At 44.5% G+C, this 23,649-nt stretch overlaps 1 protein-coding gene across 3 annotated transcripts in view; it reads left to right on the forward strand.

Annotated features, from left to right (window-relative positions):
• Nucleotides 1-23,649, forward strand: part of Akap7 (A-kinase anchoring protein 7) — a 138,269-nt gene that overhangs the window by 85,998 nt on the left and 28,622 nt on the right. For all 3 annotated transcript variants that reach the window (XM_052169739.1, XM_052169738.1, XM_052169740.1), the window contains one exon: nucleotides 8,103-8,250. In XM_052169739.1, coding sequence (XP_052025699.1) covers nucleotides 8,103-8,250 — 148 coding nt within the window. The remainder of the gene's footprint in view (nucleotides 1-8,102; nucleotides 8,251-23,649) is intronic.

Consider the following 23,649-nt stretch of genomic DNA (forward strand, 5'->3'; position numbering starts at 1 on the left):
CCATCTTCTCTGTCCTCCATCCCCTCTGTCCTCCATCCCCTCTGTCCTCCACCCCCTCCGTCCTCCATCCCCTCTGTCCTCCACCCCCTCTGTCCTCCACCCCCTCTGTCCTCCACCCCCTCCGTCCTCCACCCCCTCTGTCCTCCACCCCCTCCGTCCTCCATCCCCTCTGTCCTCCATCCCCTCCGTCCTCCATCTTCTCTGTCCTCCATCCCCTCCGTCCTCCACCCCCTCTGTCCTCCACCCCCTCTGTCCTCCACCCCCTCCGTCCTCCATCCCCTCTGTCCTCCACCCCCTCTGTCCTCCACCCCCTCCGTCCTCCACCCCCTCCGTCCTCCACCCTCTCCGTCCTCCACCCCCTCCGTCCTCCACCCCCTCCGTCCTCCACCCCCTCCGTCCTCCATCCCCTCCGTCCTCCATCCCCTCCGTCCTCCATCTTCTCTGTCCTCCATCCCCTCTGTCCTCCATCCCCTCTGTCCTCCATCCCCTCTGTCCTCCATTTTCTCTGTCCTCCATCCCCTCTGTCCTCCATCCCCTCTGTCCTCCACCCCCTCCGTCCTTCATCCCCTCTGTCCTCCATCCCCTCTGTCCTCCACCCCCTCTGTCCTCCATCCCCTCTGTCCTCCATCCCCTCTGTCCTCCATCCCCTCTGTCCTCCATCTTCTCTGTCCTCCATCCCCTCTGTCCTCCATCCCCTCTGTCCTCCACCCCCTCCGTCCTCCACCCCCTCTGTCCTCCACCCCCTCTGTCCTCCACCCCCTCTGTCCTCCACCCCCTCCGTCCTCCACCCCCTCTGTCCTCCACCCCCTCTGTCCTCCACCCCCTCTGTCCTCCATCCCCTCCGTCCTCCACCCCCTCTGTCCTCCACCCCCTCCGTCCTCCACCCCGTCTGTCCTCCACCCCCTCCGTCCTCCACCCCCTCCGTCCTCCACCCCCTCTGTCCTCCATCCCCTCCGTCCTCCACCCCCTCTGTCCTCCACCCCCTCTGTCCTCCACCCCCTCTGTCCTCCACCCCCTCTGTCCTCCATCCTCTCTGTCCTCCACCCCCTCTGGCTCTGACACTCTTTCTGCCTCCTCTTCTGTAGGGTTCCCTGAGGCCTGAGGGGCGGATTTGACAGAGACATCCTGTTTAGGACTGAGGGCTCCGAGTTCTCTCTCTCCACACATTTTCCAGCTGTGCATCTCTGTGTTTGTTCCTATCGACTGCAGAGGACGAGTCTCAGATGAAGGCTGAGCAAGGCAGTGACCTAAGAGTCTAGCAGAATGCTGCTAGGAGCTATTTTATTGCTTCATTCCTTTAGCACAGTGGTTCTTAACCTTCCCAACGCTGTGACCCTTTGATATAGTTCCTTGTGTTGTGCTGACCCACCCCCACCATAATGTTATTGCTACTTCATAACTGTAATGCTGCTTCTGTTATGAACGGTAATGCAAACACCTGTATGCAGGGTATCTGCTGTCCCATAGAGCTCGAGATCCACATGTTGAGCACTGCTGCTTTGGCAGAACAGTAGTGTTTGATTTTGCCCTAGGTCCCTGGCCTATCTGATCTCCAGGCAATGTTGGAGACGGGTGCCATCTCTCAGGGTGGGGCTTAAATCCCATTATATACTGGTTGGTCACTCCCACAGGTTTTGTGCCAGCACTGCACTAGCACACCTTGCAGGCAGGACGACAGCACTGTAGAGGAAAGGGTTTGTAGCTGGGTTGTGTGCAGAGAACCTTCCTGTGTCGTGAACACTGGAGTCAGTAGGAGTGAAGGCTTTACTTAGGCTCCAGCTCCGCTTCTCCATATTTAAGGACTTCGTTGTCTTTAGCAGTGGGGCCTCGCCCTCACGTTGCGGAGGACAACCAGTAGCCCTGGCCGTACCCTGAGTCTTTCGGGCGTTCCCAATGGGATCCATGTGGCCATCAACTCAATTAGCTATGACTCAAATCTTGTAGTAGAAAATTCATTTGGAGATGAGAAATATCCAGTTGGGGGCCCATCTCCTTTGTTATTGGGCCATTTCATTTAGGTAGACCTCATATGTGTATATATTTTAGAAAGCTTCCATGGCATTAGGTTTCGTGTGACTTTTCAAATGGCCCTGAGTTTTATCTGTCCTTTTCTGTATCCCCTCTTTTAACCCCCTTTCCCTCACCATTTGATCCTCCCATTCATCCCAGTTACCCCTCCCCTCTTCCATCCATAACTGTCTATTTCCCCATCTTAGGGAGATCCATTCTCTCCCCATCCCAGGTCTCTTACTCTATACATCACCTCTGTGGTTATATGGATTGCAGCTTGCTTACCAACTAAAATCTACACATAAGCTAATATATATACCTGTGATGGTTTGTATATGCTTGTCCTAGGGATTGGCACTGTAGAAGGTGTGGCTTTGTTGGAGGAAGTGTGTCACTGTGGGGATAGGCTTGGAGATCTTCCTCCTAGATGCCTGAGGATGCCCATTCTATTCCTGGCTTCCTTTGGAAGAAGATGTAGAACCCTCAGCTCCTCCTGCACCATGCCTGCCTGGATGCTGCCATGCCTTGATGGCAATGGACTGAACCTCTAAACCTGTAAACCCATCCCAATTAAATGTTCTCATAAGACTTGCCTTGATCAGACCATGGTGTCTGTTCATAGCAGCACAACCCTAAGACAGAAGTTGGTACCAGGAGTGGGGTATTGCTGTGATAGGCCTGACCATGCTTTTGTTTGGAACAATGAGGATTTTGGGACTTTGGATTTGGAAAGCCATAGAATGCTTTAAGTGGGGCTTAATGGGCCATCCTGGTAGGAATATGGAACACAGTGGTGCTGAGGGTCATTTGAACTGGGTAGGCCTGCTGGCCCAAGAGGTTTCAGTGGAGAACTTTAATATGTGGCTGAGCGACTGTTTTTGTGATATTTTGGTGAAGAACAGGGCTGCTTTTTGCCATTGTCTGAAGAGACTGCCTAGGGCTAAGGTAAAGAGATTTATATTAATAGCATCGACAAAGGAAGTCTCAAAAAAGCCCAACAGGGACTTTGTTCTCTGGTTAATTCTGATGAAGAGCATTTTGAACAAACATAACAAGCTGAGAAAGGAAAAATACAAAATACATAGTTTGAGTATTAAAGGGACTCTAGGAAGTGAAATGGAGCTGAATTCAAGGATATTAAAATAAGGGAGTGATGACTTTGGGGCAAGATTTCACCCAGCTAAATTTAGGTCCAGGCATAGTAGTACAAGCCTTTAATCCCAAGGGGCAAAGATAAGCAGATCTCTGAGTTCAAGGCCAGCCTAGAACAGAGCAAATTCTAGGTGAAGAAAAACTTAAACCCAGGCTTGGGGTGGACCACACCTTTAATCCCAGGGCTTAGGAGACAGGGATGCAGATCTCTGAGTTCAAAGTCAGTCTATGGAGCAAGATCCAGGACAGCCAAGCTCAGGCAGTGAAGGAGTTGGAATAAAGGAAACTGGTGACAATGTGATAGAACAGGGGGCCAATGTTCCAGCTCCTGCAAGCAGTAGAACTCAGCAGCAGTCGATCATGTGCCTCTTACTTTATTTTCAAGAGGAGAAAGAGACTACTGGGACAATTGATGCTGGTTAGCTGGAGCTAAGAAATTAGTGGTGATTAAGAAGAGACCAGCATCACTGAAGTGAAATCTTCTGGGGAGTGTTTTCTGAGAGCACAAAGAAGCTGTGTTTCAGAGATAGCCAAGGTTGTACCTCATGCTGCAGCTGTACTTGGTAACATGTAAGAATCATCCAGGTGGTACTGGTTTTGAAGGCATGGAGGCATCATGAACAGCTGAGGTTTGGCACTGTGAGAGGCCATGGAAGGCCATTGGTGAAAGTGCAGCCTCAGTTGTAGTTGACAGCCCAGGACTGAAGGGGTCACTCAAAGGAGTCAAGGCTTGGTACCATGAAGAGAGACTAAGAGAGGGTATTGGTGAAGCCTGGTTGTAGTGGAAGACCCCAGCATACTGGAGATGCCAGTACCATGGGATGATCACCAAGAACAGCAGCAGCAGTGGAGTGGATCAACCTGAACTTAGAGTGCTACAGAGGGCAGAGCTGGAGAAGTGACACCAGCCCTTTGGAGATGTACAGAAGATCATGTGTGGATCTCAGACACTGGAACAAGAAACTGTGAAGCTGAAGTTGACTTGGGGACCCCAAGATGTTAAAGATGCCAGAGCCACAGGATGCCTGCCAAGGAAAGTTGCTAACAGGGAGTGGAACCAGCCCAGGAGAAAGAACTTTGTTGCAATCAACAAAAATGAAAAAGGAGTTGGAGAACTGAAGACTGACTGCTTTGCTATCAGACACAGAGATGCAGAGTTGGGAGTTTGCTTAGTTGGTTTCCTGTCTTTTGGGATTACAGTTAAGTGATTGGATGGATCTCAGAAGAGACCTTGAATTTTGGACTTTTAACATTGTTGAGACTGCTACAGACTACAGGGACTTTTGAAGTTGGGCTAAATGTATTTTGCATTATGCTGTGTTTAGGCATGACTCCCATAGACTCATGTTTGAACAAGTCTATGGGGCCAGTGAGTGGAATGTGATGATTTGTATCTGCTCTTCCCAGGGAGTGGCACTATTAGAAGGTGTGGCCTTCTAGCAGTGAAACCCTAACTCGGACAATAGCGTAATTGTCTTTCATAGAGCATCTGACCAGATGTTTCTTTTTATGGTCTGGTGACATTACTCAGGGTGATCTTTTCAATCAAGTTACATCCACTTACCTGCAAATTTCATGATGCCATTAAAAAAAATTAGAGTCTTTGGTGTAAATGTGCCATGTTTTCTTTCTTTATCCATTCGTCCATTGATAGACATCTAGGCTATTTCCAATTCTGGCTGCTTTGAATACAGAGGCATTGAACATAATTGATCAGGTGGCTCTGTAGCGGGACGAAGTGGCCTTTGGGTATTTGCCTAAGAGGTACATTTATACCCAGCTTCCCGAGGAGCTGCGACATTGATTCCCATAGTGGCTGCACAAGCTCACACTCCCACCAACAATGAGTGTTCCTCTTCCCCCACGCGCCAGCATGAGCTGTCCGTCAGAGCTCTCACTGTATTTTTTATCTTGACTGGTATAGGATGGAATCTCAAAGGAGTTTTGAATTGTATTCCCCTGATGACTTCAGGATGTTGAACATTTCTTTGGTTTCTCTTTTGAAAATTCTCTGTTTAGATATTGTACTGGCTGGTTTTGTGTGTCAACTTGACACAGGCTGGAGTTATCACAGAGAAAGGAGCTTCAGTTGAGGAAGTGCCTCCATGAGATCCAACTGTGGGCATTTTCTCAATTAGTGATCAAGGGGGGAGGGCCCCTTGTGGGTGGTGTCATCCCTGGGCTGGTGCTCTTGGGTTCTTTAAGAGAGCAGGCTGAGCAAGCCAGGGGAAGCAAGCCAGTAAGAAACATCCCTCCATGGCCTCTGCATCAGCTCCTGCTTCCTGACCTGCATGAGTTCCAGTCCTAACTTCCTTTGGTGATGATCAACAACGTGGAAGTGTAAGCTGAATAAACTCTTTCCTCCCCAACTTGCTTCTTGGTCATGATGTTTCTGCAGGAATAGAAACCCCGACTAAGACAGATATGCACCCCATTTTTACTTGGGTTGTTTTCTTATATCTAATTTTTTTGAGTTCTTCATAACTCATATTGTCCCTCTATCAGGTGTGTCATTATTTAAAAATTTCCCATTCTGTAGCCTGCCTGACGCGTTGTCAGATGACGCCCGTTGCCACACAGCAACATTTTAGTTTTATGAGGCCCCACTTATTGTCGTTTTTAGTTGTGGTGCTATTGGTGTTCTGTTTAGAAAGCTGTGTGCTGGTGTGTTCCAGAGAGTCCTCACTCCCTCTCCTATCAGCTTCCGTGTATCTGGTTTTATGTTGAGTTATTTGATCCATTTGGAGTCGAATTTTGTGCAGGGTGATAACAATTTATCTATTTACATTCTTCTACATGCAACCAACCAATTTGACGAGTACAATTTGTTGAAGATACTGTCTTTTTTTTTCCTTTTCACATGTATTTTTGGCTTCTTTATCAAAAACTAGGTGTCCATGGGTGTGAACTTATTTCTGGGTCTTAAACTGAATTCCATTGATCAACATATCTGTTTCTATGCCAATACCACGATGATTTTATCACCATAGCTCTGTAGTACAACTTGAAATTGGGAATAGTGATACCTCCCTGCAGTTCTTTATTTGCTTGGTATTATTTTAGTATCTTGGGGTTTTCGTATTTCCATGTGAAGCTGAGAATTGCCCTTTCAAATTCTGTGAAGAATTGTGTTGGGTTTTGATGGGGATCGCATTGAATTTGTATGTTGCTTTTTATACAATGGCCATTTTTAATATATTAATCTTACCAGCACATGAAGATGCCTCCATCTACTGATATCTTCTTCCATTTCTTTACTGTCTTCATTTTTTATATTATTATTTTATATTAATCAAGTCTTTTCACTTTCCTGGCTAAAATTACCCAAAAAGATTTTATTATTTTTGAGACTATTGTAAGCGTTGATTCCTTGAATTCTTTCTCAGTTTGTTTGTCATTTGTATATAGGAAGGCTACTGATTTTTGTGTATTGATGTTTGTATCCTGCTGTTTTGCTGAAAGGCTTTATCAGCCCTATGGAGCTTTCTGGTAAAATTTTTAGGATCATTTATGTATACTATCATATCATCTACAAATAAAGATACCTAGACTTCTTCCCTTGCTATATATACCCTCTGAGTCTTCTTCAGTTGTCTTATTGTTCTAGCTAAGACTTGAAGTACTGTATTGAATAGGTATGGAGAGAGCAGACAGCATTGCCTTATTCCCGATTTTAGTAGAAATTCAATGCTTTGAATTTCTTTTCCTTTACGTTGATGTTGGCTGTAAGCTTATTGTAAATCACCTCTGTTGTGTTAAGGTATATCCCCTGTATCCCAAATCTAGCTAGGACATTTATTATGAAGGGGTGTTGGATTTTTGTCAAGGATATCCCAAAGTGTTCAGCCTTTGCAGGTAGAATAGAATTCCCAAACTGAGTTGGGAAGGGCTGTGAGTGGGGGGAGGGGAGCCAGGGAGCCAGGAGCAGGAGCCAGTTAACCATGCAACACAAGCATGTCTTACTATACCATTAACTAGTAAGGGCAACAGCCTGCTAGATACATAACATGGTACTTCATACAGTGGCTCATGTAGAGACAGAAGCATTTTGCAATCTGTACTAATATTGATGTGGCAAATTTACTGAAATAATGGAACTGGTTTTTAAGAAGCACTGAGGATAAAGCCATATTCACGTGAAAAGTAAATTTCAATTTTCATTTGCATAAGGGAAAATGAAAGAACAGGAGTGTGTGGTTTCCCGTCCTCATAGAAATTTTCTAAGTTTTTATTATTAATTGGGGAAAATTGTATTAGTAGGAAATAAAAACTAATAGGAAAAGTAAAACCGGGAGTCTCTGTCTTGGGACTCTGAGGTTGAAGTGTCAGGACACTGTAGTGAGGAGAGGGGATGCTATTTCCTGCTGAGAGGTCACAGTAGCACCAAGAGGACCTTGGTCCTGTCTTCCGCATCTGCTGCCCCGAGGAGAGGCAGATGGAGAAAGATGCAGAAGAGCGGCTGGTCTCCCTGCCCTGCGTAAATCTGCTCTGTCCTCAGGTGGTTTTTATGTAAGGGCTTAAAAAATGTGAGCTAGTTTTACCAGAAGGTTCCCCTCCCTATGAAATACCGAGATCCTCAGTACTTTAAAACCACCCACCCACAGTGCAAATGGTTACTCTGCCCTTGATTCTGCCTCATCTCAAGGTTTCTCAGCTCTGATGCTTAAAGATGCACAAAGTTTCAAGTGCACCACATCAGAGTAGCACTCTTAATTGATGGCTTTAAATACAGCCCTGTCCAGGCATGGAGACTTAAAACAAAAACTAAAAAAAAAAAAAAAAAAAAAATCACAGAAAACAATTTGTGGCATCTATTTTCAAGTGCCGGGAGGCAGTTCTGAATCCAAAATGTAATATGAGGTTCTGAGAGATTGATAGAAATATGAACTGGCTGCCCAGGGAAATGATTGCCTAACAAGGATTCGTTTTGTCATTTCAAGGGAGTGAGAAAAATAGAGCCTGGATTGTATGAAGAATTTATCGATCACAGATTTGGAGAGGAAATTCTGTACCAGATAGATCTCTGCTCCATGCTGAAGAAGAAACAGAGCAATGGCTATTACCACTGCGAGTCTTCCATCGTGATCGGTGAGTTCCGTCGAGAACGTCATTCAGTACATCTATGCTTGATTTCTTAACATCACTTCTAAAATAAATATTTCAGGTTGTTTATTTTTCAAAACACTGTGGGGTTTTGTTTGTTTTGTTGTTGTCGTTTTGTAGTGCTGCAGCGGAAAATGTGTAGAGAGCTTTTCTCTCCGCTTCTTAGGTCTTGAAATCACTCATGGGAATTTGTTTCAATTTAATTTTATTTCATGAGCATAAAGACAACGCTTTCTTCAGGGAGCACCACAGGGCCACACTGCTCCCCATCTGGCCTTATCATGGTAGCTGCTCCGGAAATTTCACTACAGGAAGAGGAAGTGTAGGTGGCCTGTGACGGTCAAGACTTTGTTGCTTCTATAAAGAAAACATATTTGGAGGGGAAGCGAAGAGCAACACACAGATGGCTCGGTGTGCATGCGTGAAGGCTCCTGCGGGGTTTGCTGAGACCAGCCCGTTAGTTCCCAGGAGGAAAGTGTACACAGCAAGGAACATTCCTTAACCCGCGGGCGGCGGCTACCATCACCCATCTTCTGGAAGGTGGGGACGTTTCACAGGAGCCTGCTCTGTGGGACTCAACTGTACTATTTCTAGTGAGACACCATTGCCAAGGACTGAACTTGAAGACAGCCTGATTTACACGCTTTTAAAGGAACACGACGATAAATACACAGTTGTGACTATTTCAAGTTCTTCAGCCAAAGTAATTTCTCTCCATAGCGATCAAAAGGCTCTACTTATGTCCTAAAAGACCCATCATAACCCTGAGGTTTATCGAAGGTTTTAAAAAATGTTCAAGAGGCAGTTTTATTTTGGAATCCTCATTACAGAGTGTGACAGACACCATCACCCCAGAGGTCTGCTTTAAACAGAAGATTTAAAGTGGAGTTTGAGTTGTGAGTTTCACATCTGAAACCCCCAGTCCTGTTTCAAGGAGGATGTTCGTGCTGTCTGAACCTGCGCGGGGTTCTCTTCTGTCAGGTTCTGCCGACATTCACACAGAGGGGAGATGCAAATCCTCTGTGTAGTGTGGATTTTGGCTGGTTTTTGAGGTTTCCACCGTAATTAGGTTAGAGCAACCTTGAAAAGAGTTTCATTCGCTTCCCATTTGATTTAAGACAGAGGAAGAAAATTTTATTGAAAATTCTGAGATTTGCATTATAAAACCTATTGTGTACATCCGGTCAGTGGCCAGCAGGGGGCTCTATTTCACAAGCCCCAGTGAAACCTGCTCCAGCAGGTTTTTTGCATTCCTATTCTTTGTAGGCTGGGTCATCACATCTCCTCCACTGTTTGGAGAATTCATCCATCCACCATCTTCTACTGCAGAGTGACCGTTTCATCCTGCCCCAACCAATTCTGAATTTTTGTAGCATTTAACTTTTTAAACTGTATTTGCTTATTACGGATAATTTTTTTCTACCCATCTCGTTTAATGATGACAATATGCATTTTAAAATGATGCTTCCTTCTAACGTAATTTATTATAATTAAGTTTAATCTGAACTGGAGTCCCTTCCTTTTCTTTGTGTATATGCCTGCATAGAGGCCTGGGTCTCTGGCCTGTTACTCTCCACCCTGTTTTTTGAGGCAGAGCACTCCCTGAGGCTGGAGCTCACTGGTTGGCTACAGTGACTGCTGAGCGACCACGGGGATCCTCCTGTGTCTCCTTCCCCAACTGGGTCTGCAGCCGCTCCCACCAGGCCTGGCTTTCCCATGGGTGCTGGGAGTGGGAACTCAGGTCTTCACACTTGCTGCTTAGCACACTTAGCTCCCCCCCCCCCGCCCCCACATCTGTGCTGTGCATCTCCACAGCATCATGGCTATTCAGATAAAGATTAGCATGGAAGTCCAGGAGTTAAAACTGTGAGGCAGGGGTTTGATTTTAGGAATAAATTATTTCATTAAAGATCTTTGGCTATTCCTCTGGCTTGGTACAGTATGTACTAAAGATCACACATTGACAGCCTACATTCTATATTTGATTGGCAAAGAGTTTTGGTGATTCGTTTCATAATTTGAGCACTTGTTTATGGTTTGAAGATAAAATGTCTCTTATTGGTGTGTGTGTGTGGTGTGTGTGTGTGTGTGTGTGTGTGAACACCTGATCCCCGACTGGTGGCACCATTTGGGGACAATTATGTGACCTTTAGGACAGTGGCTCTCGTCCTGTCTATTGCTGTGACCCTTAATTCAGTTCCCCATGTTGTGATGAGCCCCCACCACCATGAAATTATGTATAACTGCAATTCGCTACTATTATGAATCATAAATGCCTATGTTTTCTGATGGTCTTGAGCCCCTCTCCCCACCCCACCCCCGTGAAAGGGTGGTTGGACCCCTAAGGAGTCGCGACCCATTGCTTTAGGAGGTGGAGCCTGGCTGGAGAAGGTAGGTTGCTGGGGATGGAATTTGAGGATCTCAGCTTCCTGACGTGCAGGAACAGGAGCTGCTCCTGCTGCCAGTCTCCCTGTGTACGGAGGAGCGTAGCCCCTGCTGCGAGTTAAAGCAAGCTTTCCTGGATCCGACCCATGTCCTCCCTACCACAGGGGGATGGGGGAGTGGGGGGGGATGGATATGCTCACCAACGCGGGTGATTTTTATATTACGAACTTCTGATTTCTGCTTTCTTGTGAACACTCCCGATGTGGCTGTATTGTTTGTTCCGGTGTCCTTGGAACTGCCTCCATTTCCTGCACAGAGTGGCAGGCTCACCGAGTGTGTCTGCCCACTGTGAGTTCACACTGCGGCCATCTCCTCTCTGTGCTCCCATGGAGCACGTGTGTGAGGAGTTGGGGAAGGTGTGCTGGTGTCCCACCCAGGCCAGCGAGACTCCGTCTTGAGGATGAAAGGAAATGGTAGAGATCTGTGTAGATGCCGGTGGCTCTTAGCATTTGAGCTCGAGCACTGCAGATAAAGCACTGTTTAATTCTTATGATTAAAGCAAGCAGTGTCACAGGGTATACAACATTGTGTGTACTAGCTTGCTTTTGCGATCGTGTGATCAACCGACCGCTGAGCTCCACCTCGGGTCTGGAGACAGAGTCATACTGTACATTGCTAGCCCAGGAAGAGTCCATAACTCAGAGGAAAGCACAGTCTCTGATGACTGCGAATGGCTTTTGCGCTATGGTTAAGGTGAAAATTGGAGTTGAACCATTGTAAATCAGGACAGCATGAATGACTGAGCCTGTCAGTGGTAATAGACCAACAGACTACCAGGCCCAGACTGTAGGGTTGAAAGCCCAAGGAGAATCCTGAGGGAGTCATGGATTCTAAAGCAATCCACGAATGCTTTAGCCAATGGGAAGCACTTTATTTGGAACATGCAGTTGGATATCTGACTGAGGACCCTCTGACTTGAGTGTCCCAATCTTTAGTGATGAGTGACGTAGGGGCCAGGACAGAACTCTGAAGACATGAGCTGCCCACCCGGGGTTGTGTGCACTTACAGTGTGTGTGTGTGTGTGTGTGTGTGTGTGTGTGTGTGTGTGATATGAACTCTCCACAGAAAGGAGCGCTGCCAGGGATGGGGAGATGGCTCATTCTTCAGACCTGAGGTCAGTTCTCAGTAACCACGAGGGCCTCACAGCTGTGGGTAAATCCAGTTCTGTTACAGGAGATTTGATGCCCTCTTCTGCTCTCTCTCTCTCTCTCTCTCTCTCTCTCTCTCTCTCTCTCTCTCTCTCTCAAAAGCAAGCCAGTGTGACTTACCTTGGTTTGCACTTCTGGAACGTGGAGAGGGACATCAGTGGGTTTTGTCTATCCCCACTGGGTGAAAGGCAGGAAAGAAATCTGAGAGTTTTCTAGAATCCTTGAGCCTAGACCTTTGTTTGATAAACATTTAAGACGTTTAGCTCGACAGCATGTGTATGACTCAGATCCTATGCCCGCTTGAAGTTGCACTCAGTAGAGAGAAGTACTCAGTGACAGACGTGTCCTTAACTGACTCTTCATTTTCTTTTTGCAGTAGGAAATGCCCTTCATTGTGTTCATCTACGGATGAACCACGGGTCTAAGAACTTGCTACATACCTTTGTGAGTTTTAAATTCTTTGAAAAATTATTTTAGGTTCACCAGTCTCTTAGATACCTTACCTTTAATGTGTCTTTGAAGACAAAGTTGTTTTATAGAAATATAATACACCAGCCAGGTGGTGGTGGCACACGCCTGTAATCCCAGCACTCTGGGAGGCAGAGGCAGGCGGATTTCTGAGTTCAAGGCCAGCCTGGTCTACAGAGTGAGTTCCAGGACAGCCAGGGCTACACAGAGAAACCCTGTCTTGAAAAAAACCAAATTCAAAAAACCAATATCTATATATATAAAATACACCATTTGCCCCTCTCACTGGGTCATGCTAAAGCAGTGGTGAATAAAACTGGCTAGTAGGAATCAGGATAGGTGCAGTTGACAACAGTAAAATTCATTAGTTATTGAAAAACTGTGTGTGTGTGTGGAGAGAGAGAGAGAGAGAGAGAGAGAGAGAGAGAGAGAGAGAGAGAGAGAGAGAGAGATATTCAGACATTCTGTCTGTGTCTATGTGGACATATCTTTGTTGTGTATATATTTGAGATGCTTGCTTGTGGTGTGCAGGCATAAATTTTCAGTCTATTTTATTTGGTTCTTTTCTCTCTACCTCCTCTCCAACCCTTATTTCTTCTAACATTCTAACACTGGGTAGGGGAGGTAGAAGGTTTGAGTCCGCTTGGCTTGGAGAGAAGTTCTACACTGCTTGTAGATGCTGCAGTCTAAAGTGGCGATTACGCTTCTTCCAGCTGTTTTCTTGAACAGTTGACAGCCTAAGGCACTGACAATAGACACAGCCTATGGCACTGACAATAAGCACAGCCTATGGGACTGACAATAGACAGCCTATGACACTGACAATAGACACAGCCTATGGTACTGTCAATAGACACAGCCTATGGCACTGACAATAGACAGCCTATGACACTGACAATAGATACAGCCTATGGTACTGACAGTAGACACAGCCTATGGCACTGACAATAGACACAGCCTATGGCACTGACAATAGACAGCCTATGGGACTGACAATAGACACAGCCTATGATACTGACAATAGACACAGCCTATGGCACTGACAATAGACACAGCCTATGGTACTGACAATAGACACAGTCTATGGTACTGACAATAGACACAGCCTATGGTACTGACAGGAGTTTTCTTACAAAATAAAAACCCAGAATTGTATGTACAATTGGCACTGCGGCTGGTAAAAACTCAGATTCTAAAGCAAAAATTGGGAACCAGCCCTGGTGGGATGCGGCAGAACGTAAGTCTGCCTTTGGCCCTGCTGGAGGTCTTGGGATTGACCCTGCAAACTACTCATCTCCGACTTTGCAGATGTCATACTCATGCTCCAGCTACAAAACAAAAAGGGTGAGAAGAATGTTGGAAATCTCAATTGTATTACCATGAGCTTGCCAGCTTAAAGTATATCCCCCAGTTTTTATTACAGGAAATCATGTGCACAGGGGTAGAGATTGTAGCGTGCGACAATGAACTGTCTTTCCTGGTTTGTTTTTGTTTGTTTGTTTGTTTTTGGATTTTGGTTTTTCGAGACAGGGTTTCTCCGTATAGTCCTAGTTGTCCTGGAACTCACTCTGTAAACCAGGCTAGCCTTGAACTCAGAAATCCACCTGCCTCTGCCTCCTGATTGCTGGGATTACAGGCGTGTGCCACCACCGCCTGGCCCTGATTTGTTTTTAATCTGTCGCATCATATAAAATTTAGAAAGCCCTGGTCTGTGTAATGCAAAGGCCACATGCATTCAGATTATGCCAGGGAAGGAGGTTTTACTTGTAGATTCTCTGGGAAGGTATCATCATGATCAAGATACAGATCTGTCCCCACATCCCAGCTGGTCCTGGCCGGTCCACACATAAAGCCTTTCTAGTGAGACGGGTGATGTTACTGGGGGTGAGTTTTTGATGTCCTATGGTGCAGTTGCGCTGAAACCTGGAAGGTGTCAGTAACTCACTGGATTTACAAGCTCATACGGGGAGTAAGCATCCACTGGAGGACCAAGAGAGAGAAAAGGATGTGAATTTGTAAAGGACGAGAAGTCCATTGTGACCTAACTTGAAGACATCACAATGTGTCAGGCTCGAGTACAGACAGTAACAAGGACTCTTCACAACCCTCCTGAGTTCAGTAAATATCTATAAGAATAACCCCATATAAAAGCTCCTCAGAAGGAGAGACTGTCAAAAAACTTTCCATCTCACAAAGAATTGTTAAGGCAAAGCATTTCCAAAGCCTGCTTCAAGGAATGTGTCTAAGAAGTCATGGATTTTGGCTTTCAGAATTTTGGCCAATATTACTTCGATAGACGAGTTTTAATGGTACTTGCTACTCTGTGGTAAAAGATAACTCAGTTTGATTTTTCCGTCTTATTCTGTCTCCCCCTTTAACTTCCATTTGAAAGTTCCGAGGTAAAAATGTAACAACTGAAAAAAATATAGCAGTCTCCCAGGGACAGAGCTCTAGAAGGTAACCATTTCCTGAAGTCTATGTTCTGTAACCTAACAATGTCTGTACTGTGATGGAGGTAAGTTGAAAAGTTTTTGTTTCTTCTGCAGAGGCCGATGGGGAGATGATTAAGAACAATTCACATCTTAGGCTGATTGTGATGAAGCCGTCATGTTAGGAGGGAGAACAGGTCTTTATCCAAGGGAACTGTATGCCATTTCTTGTTTGACAGCTGGACTTTTTTTTTTTTTTGTTCAAAAGTATTACATAATTTAATGACAACACAATGAGAGATACTTGATTATTTCCTTTGTAACCCAAATTGGTTGACTGTATAGTTTATCATCTGCACAGTGCATTATGTAAATGGAAAAGAAGGATCTATTTACTATGGTGCTGTGATAAAAAGAAGAAAACCAAGAAACTCCTGGTTTGGTCATACCTCACAATATTGTTGAAAAAGTTGAACTTTTGATATGTTAAATATTATATATTAATTGATAGACATTCCTTTTTGTAACTCAGTTTTTCATATCCTTTTTTTTGATGAAACATATGTTTTCCAAGAAGAAATTTGAAATTTCATTTTTACATGCCCCTTACCCAGATGAAGAGCATCCTAACATCTGAATTCTTGGGTCACTTCATTATATTTGTATGAATCAGACAAAGCTTTAAGATATATAGTTGACAAAATTAATCGTGGAGTGGTTTGCAGTATTTTAACTGGCCTATCAGATGTTATTCTGGATCTGACACAAAGTAGCAGTTGTGGTCTAGGCTAGTCTGACAATCCATCCATCTGCCGCTGTGCGGTCACACCTTGTGGTTTATTAGACATCTTGGGAAGCGTGGATTAAAGAGATAGCACTAAGTGGGAATTCTCTTCTGACAAAATAAGCTGTTTGACTAGAATGGAGCTGTAACATGGTGAATCATTTGTGGAGTCTTCAATTTTAAGTGCATTTTCAAAAAGTTAAATATTGAACTCCCAGTAAAAAGAAAAAAAAAATATGAATAGAATTCTGGTACGAGGGAGTTGTTCTCTGTGTAGCCACTGATGGAAAATCATTCTCCATTGGATGGCAGTATGTCCAAGAGTATACGGGCAGTACGAATTGTACTTGGTGGTTTCAAAACAAGAAAACCAAGAGGACACAAGTTAGGTGGGTTGGGAAGGGGGCGGGAGTAGGCTGGTGAATGTGATGAAAATACGTTTATGAAATCTCTAAGAACTAAAAATAAAAACAATGCAGGGGATTATATAACTGCCAGGAGACAAAGCTAAGAAGCAGCATTTATCCATTATAGTAATGGATAGCTCCATATAATATAATGTACTATTATATATTACTATAATATATAATATTATATAGAATAATATATTAATATTATTAGGATAATTATTAGGGTAATATTAATAGGATATAATATAGTAAACGAGCTCCATCCATTATAGTAGTGTGCACTGAACCCACCCAAGATGGGTCATGTCAACAGTCAGTCAAGGGTGCGGGAGGGGCTCCCAAGCTCTGCCCTTCACCTCTGCACCCCTGGCTTGTCACATATCCTGGAGAGGGAGAATCACCATCTGTAGTTGTATACCCTGTCCCTGTATGCTGAGCGCACCAAGCTCCAGTGGATGGCTGTAAACCCACAGGCACATGGATGGACCTGGTTCTTAACCTTGGGTCATATGGTAAAATAGATACACATAAGTGTATCTAGACAGAGAGAGAGAGAGACTTATGGGGAGGTGGGGGAGGGGAAGGTGGTCTGTATGCAAGGCATGCATGTGTGAAATTGTAAAGAAAGTCAAATAAATTTTAAAAAAACAGGAAATTAGTATGAGCAGATCCTGTTGCCAGTGATCAGTGCTAGCTAATCCATCACACTACCATAGTGTCTATGATAAAAGTTTCACTGTCCTAACTACTACTTAATATTTTCTAGATACTTGGCATATAGTTTCTGACATATGGTGTTATATATGTATGTATTTTGGAATACTTACTGCAAACATATTCTTACTTTTCTAATAGTAGAGCACCTGTTTTTTATATGTATTATTAAATTATCATTAAAGACTTGGCATTATTTCTGAGCCTCCATTAGGTTGGTTTATGATCAGCACTGCATTTCAAAAGCAAGGATGCACATGCAGGTTTCTGAATAATGTTTGATATGGCATGTATATGTATGTTTGATATGTGTATGTATATATATATGTAATGTATATGTAATGCACATGTAATATACATGTAACACACGTAATATATATTTAATGTATATGTGTATGTATATATGTGTGTGTAATGTATATGTAATGTATATGTAATGTGTATGTATATGTATATATGCCATAGGGATAGGTCGTGAAACTGCTTGCTCACATCTTGGTAGCCAGGAAACAGAGAGAACATATGTACTATCTGGCATCTGCCTTTTCTTCTAAAAATCCAAAATAATAATAATAATAATAATAATTATTATTATTATTATTATTAGTGGGTTTTCAAAAGAGGTTTTTTCTGTATAGTCCTGGCTGTCCTGGAACTTGCTCTGTAGACCAGGCTGGACCAGGATTCAGAGAGATCCACTTGCCTCTGTCTCCCAAGTACTGGGGTTAAAGGCATGCACCACCACTGCACAGAAAATATTACTTTTTTTGTGTGTGCATGGCTATACACATGGAGGCCCAAGGCTGACCAGGTAGCTTACTCAGTTGCTCACTAAGTATTTTGAGGCTTGCAGACTCTGCTAGATCAGCTGCCCAGCAGACCCCAAGAATCCTCCTGTTTGTCTCCCCACTGCTGGGATTGCTGTTGGGTGCCACCATACCTGGCTTTTTCACGTGGGTGCCGGGGATTGAACTCAGGTCTTCATGTTTCTGCTGCAGCTCTCCTTAAGAGCGCCATCCCCTGGGCCCCCTTTCTTCCCTTTCTTAGTCCGTCATGGCTCCTAGCCTGTGGGACGGTGTTCTTCCAGGGTCATCTTTCTTCCTTAGCTAATGCCCTCTGGACACCCACAGAGATCCCCAGAAGTACATCTCTCTCTCTCTAAGTATTCTAAATCAGTGGTTCTTAACAAGTAGGCTGCAGCACCTGTGGGTCAATTTCTCCCAACAAAAATACATCCTACATATTAGATATTTGCTTTAGGATTCACAGCAATAGCAACATTGCAGTTATAAAGTAGCAATGGAAATGATTTTATGGTTGGCTGTCACCACAGCATGAGGGACCGCAGTAAAGGGTCGAAGCATTAGGAAGGCAGTGTTATAAATCCAGTCGACAAAGACGAGCAACTACCGTGATGTGTGTGAGTGCATAGTGTGCAGACGTGGATGAAGACGGTTTAGGTGTGGTAGCTGTGATAAAGTTGACGCATGTACATAGTACTCGAAATAATCTGGTAATGAGGAGATCACAGGAGACGCAGTTGTGATACGCAGTCAGCCCTTCTCATGTTAGTGAGGGGCAGAGCAGAAGAACGGGCAAGAGGAGGAGGAGAAGAAAAGGAGAGAGAGGGAGAGAGGGAGAGGGAGAGGGAGAGGGAGAGGGAGAGGGAGAGGGAGAGGGAGAGGAGGGGAGAGAGAGAGAGAGAGAGAGAGAGAGAGAGAGAGAGAGAGAGAGAGAGAGAGAGAGAGAAAGATCACAATTGCAATCACACCAGTGAGCCAGCAGAGTGCTGATCTGAAAACACAGTGATCGAGGTAGACTCCGGCCCTTTTCTGGTTGTGGTGCTGCTTCCCAGGTACACAACGTTGTGCATAGCACTGGACTTGTACTGGCTGGTTTTGTGTGTCAACTTGACACAGGCTGGAGTTATCGCAGAGGAAGGAGCTTCAGTTGGGGAAATGCCTCCATGAGATCCAACCGTGGGGCATTTTCTCAATTAGTGATCAAGGGGGGAGGGCCCCTTGTGGGTGGTACCATCTCTGGGCTGTATTCTTGGGTTCTATAAGAGAGCAGGCTGAGCAAGCCAGGGGAAGCAAACCAGTCAGAAACATCCCTCCATGGCCTCTGCATCAGCTCCTGCTTCCTGACCTGCTAGAGTTCCAGACCTGACTTCCTTTTGTGATAAACAGCAGTGCAGAAGTGTAAGCTCAATAAACCCTTTCCTCCCCAACTTGCTTCTTGGTCATGATGTTTGTGCAGGAATAGAAACTCTGACTAAGACCGGACTCCAAGCCATCTATAAAATGAGGGCAGTAGTTGTGACTCCCCCACCCCCAGTCTCCTGTGAACGCTGAATGAGGTCATGTGGACACTGTTAGCTTCAGGCCTGACCACGCTGTGCTCATTATAATTGCTGACTTGTGACAGATTGTGTGGCTTTCCTGAGCCCAGGAGAGGACTTAAGGGAAGGTTAGTAAAAGAAAAAGGAGATGTTGGGTTGTTTGTTTGTTTGTGTGTTTTTAGTCTGTATTGGGAATACAGGCAACAAGAATTCAGATTCTTAGGAGGGTCAGGACATTCAAACAGTGTACTGAAGAATTTGTAAAATGTCTTTACTGGCCATCTTTTCCAATGGGAGAGAGTAACCTCAGATCTGGTGTTTAACCTGGTGTCTGAATAACCCTATGCAGTTCCTTCAATGGTTAGGATCCGTACCTCTTATAGCTAGATTGTTATTACTGCTTATCTGATTAAATGCTAGGGAAGTAAAATTCTCATCTTCCAGCTCCGTAGGGAAATCCAGTTTCCACTCTGTTTTCTTATATCATTATCCTTAATCCAGGAATGGCGTGAGGCACAACGGTAGAGAGCTGTGGCTGTGGGCTTTCAGAATGCGTTCAGGGTTCATTCATTCTGCCTGCATTAGTGGTTCATTAGCTGCTCCCTGTCGGCGGCTGAAACATTGTTAACTATTGTGTACATAAAGGCTTTCCCCTTTACTTTAGAACATCTTCAGTCCAAGTTTGGATTGCTACAATGTATCACTGAGTTTATTAAGCAGATGATTTTGACTCTGTTAAGTGCCAGACATTATGCTATACATTGACCATCAAAGATGGGACCTCTCTCAGGAACCCCTCTCTCATGTTGCCTTTCTAGTAGGAAGTCAGGCAAACGGTCAATCACAATTTAAGGTGGCAATGCCTGTAATGAACTTAATGGGAGCTAAACAAGGATACTGCTTCTTGGGCCTTGTCTAAGGATATAAACATGCTTTTCCTTTGTTTTCAAAGAAGCTTTTAACATCCAAACACTTAGCTTACCCCTGAAGCTTATTCCTGTCCATTTTTGCCATTCTGTTGTCAATACCCCAAAAGGACAGACTCTAGAGAACATGGCTGGACAGTATCTGTAGATGGTGGATCTTGGTCTTTGTTAAATCACTGCTAGGCAGGAATGCTGCAATGCTGGGTTTTCTTGCCCTTTTGGGTCTATGGCTGAAAATAGAGGGCTCGCCCTCTTTTGGACCTTGTGTCCTCATCTGCTCTGATTGGATCAACTTCTCAGTTTCAAAGTTAACTTTACTTCCAGAGCCCCCGTGCTTCTTGCATTAGCACGTGGAATGCGTTCAGTGTGGTGACCGGCTGTCTGGCAGGCTGGAGGTGCTGAGTGTCAGACCCCCTGTCACCTTCTGCTTCATGCTCTCTGTCCTCCAAGCAAGGAGGTGAGTTTTTGAATGTAAATTTATTTCTTCGTCGACACGTGTTGTTTAGAGCTGGGCAGCATTTGCCTAAAGGATCAGACCGATGGTAACCATGAGGAGGCGTTTGAGAACTGGCACCAAGCAGAACTTCATTAGCCGAGATTTTGGATACCTGTTGTGGATTAATTGGTGAAGAATGAGCTGACTGGGGAGGCTCATCATTTAGGAGGCTAAGGCAGGAGGATTGCTGTGACCTGTGGTTACCCTGCACTACAGAGTGAGACTTCTTTTCAAAACTGCAGAACAAAGCCAAATAGAGACTTATTTTATATCCTTCGTTTTCTACAGATCTCCCCCTTCCCTTAACTCACATATGCTTTGGATGGCATGGTATATTTTTCTCCCGTATGCTTTATAGGAAAAAAAAAAAAAAACCTCTTTCCAATTACATGCTAAAATTACACAGAGAATGGCAATTTACCACCACACATTTCTATAACTTTTAACTTACAAGTGAAAAGAAAGCACTGCAAAGAGAGGCAGGAAGTCTGCCGGGATCTGACTCGGTAGGAGTGGAGCCAAAGAGGAGTCACACACGTCAGAGCCAGATCTAGACAGACAGACAGATGGACAGAGGGACAGACACTCCTGAAGGGCGTATTGTAGAGCCTCTCCTTCCCCTTACAGACAGACTGAGATAAGGACAGCATTTGCATATCAGTATTCCAGGATGTTCCTTCAGAACCTTTTGTTTTAGCAACAGAATGATTACAAAGATGCTGTAGTGTATCTTCTGGGCCTGGGTAACAGACAAGTGCTTATTGTGAATTTGGGTTTTTTTTTTTTTTTTTTTTTTGGTTTTTTTTTTTTTTTATGAACATAGAGAAATCAGGCTTTGGATGTAGCTCAGTTAGAAGAGTGCTTTCTCAGAAAAACCTCATGTTTCATTTCCAGCACCGTAAAAACCAGGAGTGGGGGCACGTACCCATGGGCCAGCACTTGGGAGGTGGAGGCAGGAGGATCTACAGCTCAGAATCATGGTTGGCTCTGTAGCAAGTTGGAGGCCAGCTTTGTCTAGTGACCCTGTCTCCAAACAAACAAACATAAAGAAATAAAATAAAGTATATATATATATATATATATATATATATATATATATATATATATATATATATAGTGCGTGCGTGTGTGTGTGTGTGTGTGTGTGTGTGTGTGTGTCCCCAGGTCTCCCACTGAATCTAGAGCTTACCAATTTGGCCAGACTGACTGGCTGGCATCGAGCCCAAGGAACATCCTTTTCTCTGCCTTGTGGCACATGCCACCTTTCCCAGCTTTTACATAACACTGGGGATTTGAACTCAGAGCCTCATGTTTGCATTGCAAACACTTTGCTGACTGAGCCCTCCCTGTAGCTCCTCAAGGGTCTTAGCTTATGTTTAAGATTTATTTATTATTATATCTAAGTACACTGTCTTCAGATGCACCAGAAGAGGGCATCAGATCTCTCTTATGGCTGGTTGTGAGCCACCATGTGGTTGCTGGGATTTGAACTCAGGACCTTTGGAAGAGCTGCTGAGCCGTCTCACCAGCCCCAAGATTTTTCTGAGTCCTCAAAAGTGCTTTGAAGTCCATTTATCTACACAGAGCCCTTGGTGGTGGCTCGTGGACGGCACTGGCTGCTCTCTCTCCTGCAGGGCATCTCCTTTTGGGCATAATATATAGGAATTGTCTTTATACTATTTTAATTTAATTATTTTAATTATTTAATTTTAGTTTTATTTCTTTATAGTTTATGTATGAGCATTGTGCATGCACCCACTTGCTCCTGACTGAGTCCTCTCTCCATGAGCGGGAGGTCGCGTCCCTAAGCATCATCTGCAGAGGGATCTGTCCGTAGGTCCTCTGACTTAAAATGTGATTGTCTCATGCTAGCAGTGTTAATAAAGCCTGTGGCGGTGGGACATAGGGAACAGAGTCAAGATTTTAAGTGTACTATGAAGATGGGTGAAAACTCATTTCTGTACATGCAGTGGGATTTCCTACAGTTTGGCTGAGAGCCAGAGAAATTGGTTTCATGCCCGCACCCCACCTTACTTTTCTGAGCTTAAGTTGGACGTTTGGAGCTAGCTCCTGCTTCCTAGAGCTGTTGTAAGGATCAAAAGGAGGAGTAAAATATTCCACCGAGTGTTGCAAGTGCCCGCCTTGAGTTTCTCTGTGGTTTTCTATCTTTTTGTTTGTAGTTTACTCGCCGTTTCTTTGACCAGTTTAGCATTTTTGTTTAGATGGCGTCCACCTGTGTTGCCCAGGTTTCTTTAAATTCAAGATCCTTTTGCCTCAGTGTTTGAAGCCCTTGAATCTTAGACCTGTGCCACCATAGCCAGCCAGTTTAGCTCACTCTGGGCGTTTGTGGAGAAGTCTGTAAGGTCACAGAGGCCTTTGGAGACTCTTCTTACAAGTGCTGGCCCTTAGCTATGGACGTAGTTTTAGATGCTTTACTCCCAACTGGAAACTCACACGGTGTCTGAAGCAGCAGCAGTGGGGGTATTTGACAGAGCTGAGTTGGTGGCGGTCACCATGAGGCTGTCCCCGCTGGATACCATTTGTTGAGTTAAGGGGCCTTGTATTTGGAGATAGGGCTCAACCTGGCACACTGGCAGGGCAGAACATTGTCAGAGGAGTGGGTAGGATTGCTAGCTGGTGCTACAAACTCTGAGGTGGTATAGACAGACATTCTGTTTTCTTCCTCCTTACCCCTGTACTTTCTACTTTGCAATGGCATTCTAGAACTTGGAAATGAATTTATCACTGAAGATACTCAGATTCTGACTGGTTAATCTTTCATGGTTGTAAACACCCAACAGATCTTGAATTCAGGCTCGAGGTTTTATAATTCTAAAGGTCATATCAGGTCTGGGGAGATGACTCAGTTGTTAAAGTGCTTGCTGCGCAGTATGAGGCTGTGGGCTCATGTTCCTAGAACTCAGCATTATTTGCTTCCTAGTCTTAAGAGGCCCAGGAGCTGGAGATAACTGAGTGGTTCAGAGCACCAGTTGCTCTTCCAGAGGTCCTGAGTTCAATTCCCAGCAGCACCATGCTGGCTCATAACCATCTGTAATGGGATCTGATGGCCTCTTCTGGCATGCAGGTGCACATGTAGAATGTTCATACAAAAAATATAAAGAAAGAAAATTAAAATAAAAAGAGGTTCCTATATATTATTACTTTAAAGAGTATTTTACAATTACACACAAAAATCTTATTTCTTAAAGTTTTGCCTCCTGT

Source organism: Apodemus sylvaticus, chromosome 23 (assembly GCF_947179515.1).
Source record: "Apodemus sylvaticus chromosome 23, mApoSyl1.1, whole genome shotgun sequence".
Classification (NCBI taxonomy): domain Eukaryota; kingdom Metazoa; phylum Chordata; class Mammalia; order Rodentia; family Muridae; genus Apodemus; species Apodemus sylvaticus.